The 9,677-nt window shown below is 36.3% G+C and overlaps 1 protein-coding gene across 1 annotated transcript; it reads right to left on the reverse strand.

Annotated features, from left to right (window-relative positions):
- Nucleotides 1–252: 252 nt before the first annotated feature.
- LOC113238992 (androgen-induced gene 1 protein-like) lies at nucleotides 253–2,887 on the reverse strand. The gene is made up of 2 exons (XM_026475862.1): nucleotides 2,687–2,887; nucleotides 253–1,600 (listed from the first exon to the last, which is right to left on the reverse strand). Exons 1-2 carry the CDS (start codon nucleotides 2,837–2,839, stop codon nucleotides 1,061–1,063), a joined length of 693 nt encoding a protein of 230 aa, XP_026331647.1. The 5' UTR covers nucleotides 2,840–2,887; the 3' UTR covers nucleotides 253–1,060.
- Nucleotides 2,888–9,677: the final 6,790 nt, after the last annotated feature.

Raw genomic sequence — 9,677 nt, forward strand, 5'->3', positions numbered from 1 at the left:
TACTGGCAGCTGGCCGTCAGCCGTCTGCAATATTCGTCCATTCCCGGATGTTGCGCATCTACGACTTCTTCCTTCTTCCAGTACGTCGTTTACCCTCGATCTTGCCCATCATTATAAGTTGGAGAAGTCGGTACTTTTCATGCCGTATAACGTGTCCAACATACGCAACTTTCCTTTCTTGACAGTCTGAAACAGTTCTCGGTCCCTCCCAACGCGCTGAAGAACTGTGACTTTGGGATCTTTCTGGGTCCAGCTAATGCGTAGTATTCTATTTGATTGGTAGTAGTTTCAAATTTAAAAAGGAATAACAAATTCTGGATTGTTAATATAATTTAAAGTTTATCATGTTGGCATATCGTCGAAAGTGCAATATCATCAATACCTATTATTGCAAGTTACGACGTTCTGATATTATATTGAAATTTCAATCAATGTACTGCCATCTGCGGTTCGTTACGGAACGTCGACGAATTGGAATTATTAATTTAGTCCTCCAAACAAGAAGCGACCATATTGCAGGGGCTTACTTTCGTTTCTTGTATCAAAAAAAATCGATGAACAGAAAATTTAATATTTATTAATATAAGACTTTCCAATGATAGGAAATACCATCACGGGTAATTTTTTTGGCGGGGCTATCATTTTTGTATTTCAAAACAGCACAATAAGGCATTTTTCTATGATTTTAGAGAATTTGTACGAAAGAATGACACAATCATACCGTACAGCGAAAATGGCGCACTGAGCTCAGATAGGTTTTTCGAGACCTATTATAATTGGCACGCGTTGGACGCTAATTAACCACTTCTACTGTATTTATTGTTCTGTGGATTAAATACATCCGTACTACACGGGGAAACCGACGCTATTGGATCGGTTTAATGCGATAAGTGTAGTAAAACATGATCAGTCTATATCGATTCCACGTCAGTAAGACTGGTGACTTTCTTGCACTTCTTGTAGTGGTTGAATTATCGAAACAAAAAACGAATTTCAAATTCCTTTTCATTGAGTTAAAGTGGGTTGACTGAATCGATTAATGTTTTTTTACTTAATACCCTTATCGCTTCTTATGTTTTGCGTTATCTTTCTTTGGATTAACGATAGAATCCAACTTTTCTCCAACGATTGATATAAACATAGCAACAAGAGTGCTTAGCACAAAAAACACAGTTCTCAAATGCCAAGGAAGTACATCTAATAGAGGATAAATCCAAACACCACATTTTAAATAACTCAAATGCAAATAAATCAAATATCCCAAAATAAATGTGAAAGTTAAAGAAACTGTGACTTTTCTGGAAGGATAAGTTCTTGCTGCAAAGAGGAGTTCAACAGTAATGAATACGCTGACGAATGTATGCATTACGTGATTGGCCCAAACAGGTATTACTTTTGCTATAACTTCAGGAAATATCAATTCTTTATCAATAGCGTATATTGTCCAGAATGCACCGGTGACGTAGAGAGCTACAGGGAAAGCCAGGCTAAAAAGGGCGTCCTTTATTTTTCTGATGAAAGGCGCTTTTTTCGGTGATCGTTCATTGGTGCCGATGATGTCATTCAGTAGGGCAACTGCGAAGTACAGGGTCTGAAGTGTCTGTAACAAATGAAGGGCAATTTTAAAAAACAACAAGAAAATATAATTGTATGTAGCGGCGGATGCTGACGTTCACGTGGCTCTAAAAATCTAGTCATCTAAGTCCCACTGTTGAGCATAGAGTGACCCTAAGCCGTAGCCATAGGACATAGTCTACAATGCTGGCGACTTTATCCAACATTGTCATGTAACGACGTTTCCTGATTGGTGTTTATAAATATAAATTGAAATAAAGTTAGTGACAAAGGTTTCGTGTTTTTAGGACCCACTCAGGGCTTTAAATAGCATAGATCTGAGGTGCACTGCCACTGCGCTTGTCACCCCGAGACATAAGTTGATAAGTCCTAAGTGCCTGTCATTTCATCAGCACCTTTATTGAAGCTGGAACGCAGTAATGCTCACATTACTGCTTGGCGGCAGAAATTGGTAAGTTAATCCAAAAATATCGTTTTTTTGTGAGAAATCGTGTGATTTTTTTATGTTGAATACATAGTGGCACCTGGTTGGACGAGATTTGTCTCCTGACATTTGTTGTTTTATTGATATAATTGACGCCACGCTGTTCGTTAGATACCCCATCAGCAAACTCCCTAAATTTCTTCATAGATTTTTTTTACTCTTTATTTATTTAAGGGCTTTGATCGTTATTGACCGTTATTGCCAGCCCCGTTAGAAAAACGATACCTCAAGAAAACACTTAATAAAATCCAGACAGATAAATCAAAATACTACCTAACCAAACATGTATACAAAATCTCCGCGGCACTACATGCTGGCTCCGACGAAACAGATTGAAACCACCCAACATTAATGTACGACACCAGCCTGTGCAAATAACCGCGCCCTCTTAAGGAATACACTCCATGAGCAAGTGATGTACATCCTCAGAAATCCCATACACTTCACAATTCGGTGAGTTCATTCTCCGCACCAAATACAAAAAAATGTTCAATTCAATTACGACAATTTGACCCCTGCTTAACTAAACATGGTCAAACCAAGGGACACGAGGAGGCTCACTCTGCATGGTCTTGTACCAGATAAAGTTGCTGTAAAAAGAAAAATAAAACAGAAATATATACGTACCAAACCCCAAAAAGTGAGCATCAATACCCTTCGTTTCAATGGCAAATCCAGTACTAAAATTTCCTTTCTGAATGGAAAATCTACATATTTTTGATCGTGCCACAGTGTAAAGGTATTAATGGACAACACTGCTAAGTGAAATAGAGGTAACATTTTCGTATATTTTTTGAAAGAATACAACAATAAAAGTACGTCTGTCCGTCTAATTGTTTGGTCACAAACTGAATCAGTTGTAAAATAGATTACATCATTAGTTCATCTCGAAATTGCAGTATGATAAGGCCTAGTACATGTGTGGTACGATGTGGTAGTGCGAGTCTACACGTCACTTTTTTGTGTAAAATAGATTTTTCAACGACTCGCCACAGTTTCAACAATAAATAATTAGATTTGCACTTCTCTTCTTCTTCCTGTCCTTATCCCACGCTAGGTGGGGTCGGCACAACATGTGTTTTTCTTCCACTGTCCCCTATCAGCCGTAATTTTTATACTCGCATCTTTCTTATCCATGTCATCTTTCACACAATCCATTCATCTTTTCTTTCATATTTACATTTGCACTATTTTACATATTTTATTCACAATACCTTAATTTGGTATAAGTACAATCAAGCAGAACACGCACTATTTGGGTAATTTTCAGCCTACCAATCAAATTTTTATCTCTATCTAATTTCGGTGGCATTTTTTTTTTATTATTTATGTATTCGAGTATATTCTAGTGTAATATTAAATAATATTTCAGGTCACTACACTCGAATACTAAATAATACTTCATGATAATATTCTAGAATATTTGAATAAAAAGAATTGCCACCAAATTTAGAATGAAATAGAATTGACATTTATTGCAACGCCACAACACATAGATACAAAAAATAAATATTGATACCACTTAGACAAGCAAAACAAAACAAAAAGACGTAATTAACAAAATTTAAATAAAATAAAATAAGACAATAACAAACAAAGAGCAAAACAGAAAAATACTAAATATAACAACTACAAATGTTGTACTGTTATGTGTGTGGTTGTGGCGTACGCAAAAGGACTTCATTTAGTTTATGCCACAGCCGCAATTGACTGTGGCGCTGGTTTTCAATGAGCCCTGAGCTGAGATGAGTGACGGACGTGTGTGTCGCAAAATAAAATAAACTAAATCTTTGTACGTAAATTAGAGAAAGCTAACCTGAAAATGACCCTGCACATGTTTTAAGTTTCAGTTTAAGTTTATATTTCAAGCTACACTTAAATTTCTACATACAAATAAAAAGCTTGACGAACTGGAATTGTAATATTAAATAACAAATTATGTATTGCGAACAGTGGCAAATTGAAACTAGTTGTATGGTGGCGAATCGTTATTGAACGAAGTCACTGGACACGGCTTTGCTATTTGTCTGAATAAAAACTCAAAATTTAAAAACTCCCAATACAAAACAGTGTACTCGATATCGAGGTCGATGTGCTTTTGACTGAACCAATTAAAAATATTTCAGCGAGTAATAGAAAATGTGAATCCAAACAAGTGCGTCAACAAAAAGTGAACATGCCTTTCAAATTGTTTACGGAAAATTAAGAACATGATTAAATCTTTTTGCTATACCCTGTTTTGTAGGTGTTATAAGGTTGGTAGTATTGTAATTATTTAAATAAACAATCAAGTTATATGAATTTTATACAATAAAAATATCATTTCATTAAGATACGATAAAAATCATGTAGTTACTAGCTAAAGAAAGCAATAAGTTCGTGAAGCAGCACGTCCATTGTGACATTTGTTGTTTGATTTTAATTTTTTTTTTATAGTACCAAGTGACAGAACGAACAAGTCGTGCGCTTGATGGTAAGTCACACGCCTATCCATAACAATTACATTGCTTTTCAGAGCTTTAAATCACAAAGCTCTGAGGAGCTCTACCACTGCCTCCGTCACCCTGAGACATAAATTAACAAGTCCCATTGTGCCTGTAATTTAACCATGACCCTTCAAAACCGGAAGGCAGTAATGCTCACATTACTGCTTGGCGACAGAAATAAATAAGGTGGCAGTACCTCCTTGGACGAACTCGGTCATTCTTGGAATAGTGTTTACTACTTAGAATAATAACGCATAGAAACCTAGTCCGCACACGCTAAGTGAGGCAAATTGGCCTACACGAGCGGGCGGGCCTTCAGTGCTCAAGGTCAACTTGCACCGCGAACAGCTCCAGAATTTTAGCTAAAAATGACGAAATGTGCGATAAATGAGTGTAAAAATACGTCAGACAAACATAAAATAGATACAAACATCACATTCCACAAGGAAGTAACGCGTTTCAACTTGTATTTTTATATAAATATTCACTAAAACCGAAAATTAACCTACTACTAAAATTAGCCTACATGAATTTGATTTTTGCCTCACTTGTGACAGTTCGTTTGATATGAAACTATCATTCTATGCGTTATTATTCTAAGGTTTACTACTTAATTGCCGTGGAAATTTTTATTATTTAAATATCAAGTATATTATCGTGTAATTATTAAATAATATTTCACGATACAATAATCGAAAATTAAATAATACTGCATGATAAAAAATCTAATACTTAAATAATAAAAATTGGCACGGAAATTAGGTGGTGAATACTAGTCCGAGAATGACAGAACTCTTTCACAAGTTCTACTGCTACTAACAAATAATGCCATCTTATGATAAAACAGTCCAAAGATTAAAGTCCAGTGTGTGTCTGTAAGTAACAATTATCTTTGGACTTAGACCTGGTGCTGACCTAGCCAATCTAGATTATATAAATTGAGTAGCTATTGTACAATTATATTGTCTGTTGCAATAACAAACGAGTCTGTTTGTCTGAAGGTCATAAGGTGACAGAGTCGATGATAGCACAAGCCGATAATGCAGCGAACCGGACTTGATAGAGCTATCTCAAAAGCGGATTCTGTAGAAAATTAATTAGATTGTTAGCATTGCATGATGTGGATAGGTTTCAGCCAAAATTTATATTCACGTAGGCGACCGCAAAATGCTTTGATTCAGGCTCAATTTATATTGCGGCGAAACGGACTGGAAGCGAATTTGTGTAACGATATTGTACAGGGCCAAGTCAAGCTTGACACTTAAGATTTAAATCCAACTCTATGCCGCTTACGGTCCAAAGTACAAAGTGTTAAGCTCGACGTGCTCTTTACTGTACATAGCGTAATGAACTTTATGGTCAATTGTGTAACGTGTATACGTGGTCAATTGTGTTGTGCACCGTACAAACTAGATACGAGTCAAAAATCACGTCGAACGTCTTCCACGGGATTCTCGAGCATGCTCGAGAATGTCGACGAGATACTACAGCCGCAAGGTGGATCGCTGAGCGACTGACGCTTTCATTCTATTCCGTCGGGCCGCAATGTAAATTGAGCCTCAATGGCGTAGGCGCAGGAAATGAAATGATTTTTATTTGCATTATATTTTCTTAAAATTTTCTTTAACTACACGATGTTTTACCATGATTATTCAATTAATTTTGTGACTCCTCCAGTTTGTTATAATTTTCTTGTGTTAATAATTAATTAATACAAGGATCAAACACTGAGAAAAAATTCCATCGACTCGACCGGCTGGATTGGAACCAGCGTCTTCCGTGTTAGATGCTATGCCAACTATAAACCACGGAACGAATCAACCACTGTTGCCAGATTAGGCGATTTTTCGCTATTTAGGCTGCTTTTAGGGGTCGCGCGGCGACTGAAAAGTGGTTGGCGACTCAGCGATATTTAGGCTATGTTTGAAATAGGAAAAGGCGATTTTAGGCTTTTTAATAAAATGTCTACATGAACTCTTATTTCCCCAATTCCCCAATGTCCGGCAGCAATTGTAAAATTGTTTTTCTTGATTTTTAGGGATTTTATTGCCTGGGCGAATATTGGCTACTTAATATAAATAAATTGGCGAATTAACTTCACAAAATTCTGGCAATACTGGAACCAACGGCCCTCACGAATTTTTCTGTGCTTGTTGCTAGTTACATGTAATTTTATCGCTTTGCCTTTCTGATGCAAATAGGTGTAATCATTCGAATTGTTTACCTCGTACAATATGAAAATCATTCTCAGATTTAATAACGCTATCTTATCTCTCGTAGACAATGTGGGGTGACATCTTAAGTTCTCTTTGTCATGAATGAACGTAATTTACAATTTTAACGAATAAAGTCAATTTAATATCAATAATACTGTTCCCAACAACTACACCAACTACCTGACATCAGACGAGGAATTTCCCTGTGCTATGAGTACCACAGCAACGGAATTCACTCCGTGACATTATCTGGAAAACCCAGATCAGAACCAATTTATAAATGTTCTATTTTTTTCAGATCTAATTTATTGCTCGATTGATTTAGTAGCAATAGACTTCCTTGGAAAAGTCCAGAGAAGTAATGCCATCTTACTTACTTACTTACTTACTTATGTTTGCCGCCGCGACCGTGCCGTTCCGTGCCGTGGTGAAAAGGACTTACTCGTCAGATCTTTTCAATTTAAAGCTCTGAGTGGCACTGCAACTGTTATGGATGGCGTGTAGCTTACCACCAAGGACAGGACTTGTTCGTCCCGTCACTTGATAAGCGTCAAAAGATAAGCTTAAATACTAGACACTAAAACTAGGATTAAATAATATGAACAGTGGCGGATTTGCAGTCTTGGCCGCCCCAGGCTCCAGGCCATGTAGTCAGTACAAGTCGCCCCTTTCTCAGTACTCATATACCTACTGGTATACATATCTATATTTTATAAATAAAATGTACGAAAGTAATTTAAGAAGATTATTGTTACACGATGCGGTGCAGTGCGGCCCAAAATAATGTGTGTGAACCTTTAAAATAATTAGGTACTGTGAGTTATTTCTTGTTATTATCAGTGAATTTTTTGCCACGATTGGCCTAAGACCACCCTAGGCCCGGGCCTAGGGTGGTCTTAGGCCAAATCCGCCCCTGAATATGATTAAAATTCTATCCCCGCGGCAAGGTGCTCAAAGAAGCCTGGCGATGTTCCTCCTTTGTATAGCTATGCCAATGCGTTGGGCGCTTGGGTTTTCCAGACAGTGTATTAATTTTTTTAAATAAAATTTCTTTAACTTCAAATGTGATTTTGACTGTTTTCCGTTAGGAATGTTGTATGCTTAAAATATGAATACAATTCCAAAAATAGGACGCATTTACAAAAGAGCCGACGATGCTTATTTTAAGAACTTCCCGTTGTCCTTTTGGGATAGCGCATTTGGGATAGCATTCGGGAGAGGGCGCTGCATTCGCCTAACGAACATCGCTCTGTGTTAATTTATTTAAAAAAAATAGCTACTATAAGTTTTCCAGTTCTTAATGTTTATATAAGTGTTCATAGTTGTTCAATTCGCCAGGAAAACTATTATCATCGTGAAATATCTAGTACTTTAAGGAATTTTTAGTGCGTAAATATCGGCTACAAAATTTTCTCTTTACGACTGTTAATCTTGTGTATGACTTTAAATTTTAGTAAAGAATAAAATTTCGTGATATATTCCTGCAAAATCAGTGAGTGTTGTGAAATTAATCAAAACAACAGGATTAAAAGTGTTTTTTAAAAAGGAGACTCGTTGCGTCGTTGCTACCGTTCGTTAAAAAAGTGTCTTGCTATTACCCACTTCGTCGCAACATTGAATAGATAACAGCTGAATACAAAACTGTACCACAATTTCGCCGGTACAACTTGTGTGCGCATTGGTCTAGCGGGATAGCGGCCGGATTCAGATTTCACCGCCCGCGGTTCGCATCTCAGACGCTGAAGGGTTTTCTGGGGAGTATTTATTTTTTGTTTTGTTTTTTCTTTTTTCATTATTATTATTTTATTATTGCTATTATTTGAAAAAAATTATACTATTATTATTATTTTGTTCTTTTACCTAAGTCTCATAACATAACACATATTATAAATTACATACATACAACGCAACACTGAACTTGACTCCTTTTGCTTGACTTTTGTCAAATAAATCTCGGAGACAACGTACCTTCATACTTTCCATTAAAACACTTTTATTTAGTTATTTGCATTATTATTATTACACATAAAATTTAGTACAGACAGTTTTTGGCTTTAGTTGATTACCGTTACGTATATAAGTAGCTATCGATTAACACATTAACACTACAATAACTGTCATGTATTTGCAAGCGGGTCTCAATTTACTTCAATACATTTGAAGTAGACTTTGATGTATTTGCTTGTATTATACAGACATACATACATAAAGTGCACGCCTGAGACCTTTAACTATTACATAATATATAATATTTATTAACAATACCTCGTATATATTTATATACATATACTTTTTGAGTAATTTTATTAATATTCTTTCCGTGCGTAAGTTTTGTGAGTGAGATTTATATGTTTTAGGTAGAATAGACCAGACAACCCTGGTTCATTTCAATTATCTGATAGATTAAGGATTAGAAATAGACAATAGCTCACTGTGCTAGTGGGAACTTCGTATTTGGAAGAGGCCTGTGTACATAATTTACATTTTTTTTTAAAGTACATTCTGTGCGCTTACATTCCATTTGATACATTCCAGTGACGCGATATCCAGTACAACATGATGACCAGGAGAATGTTGTCTGAAGAAAAGAGCAAGAAGATGGAAGCTGAGCTCAATGAACTGAGGGCACTGACAGATAGGCTTCTTGAAGAACGCGATGTATATGAAATGGAAATGCAGGCGCTCAAGACTTCACGAATGACATTAAAAGGGAAATTTGATGAAATTCGACGATTTTGTGAAGAATTAGAAAAAGAGTGCAAACGAAAAGAATTAATTATAGAGAGCTTCCGAGAAAATCACCAGGAACACGAAGACGCCTTAGACCGTATCAGATTTCTTGAAAGACAGGTAAAGGAATCAAATGCTGAAGTTGCATCATTACACGAACAAAGCGGAAGTTACGACCACCTAACG

Source organism: Hyposmocoma kahamanoa, unplaced genomic scaffold (assembly GCF_003589595.1).
Source record: "Hyposmocoma kahamanoa isolate Upper Pololo Valley unplaced genomic scaffold, ASM358959v1 99020, whole genome shotgun sequence".
Lineage (NCBI taxonomy): Eukaryota > Metazoa > Arthropoda > Insecta > Lepidoptera > Cosmopterigidae > Hyposmocoma > Hyposmocoma kahamanoa.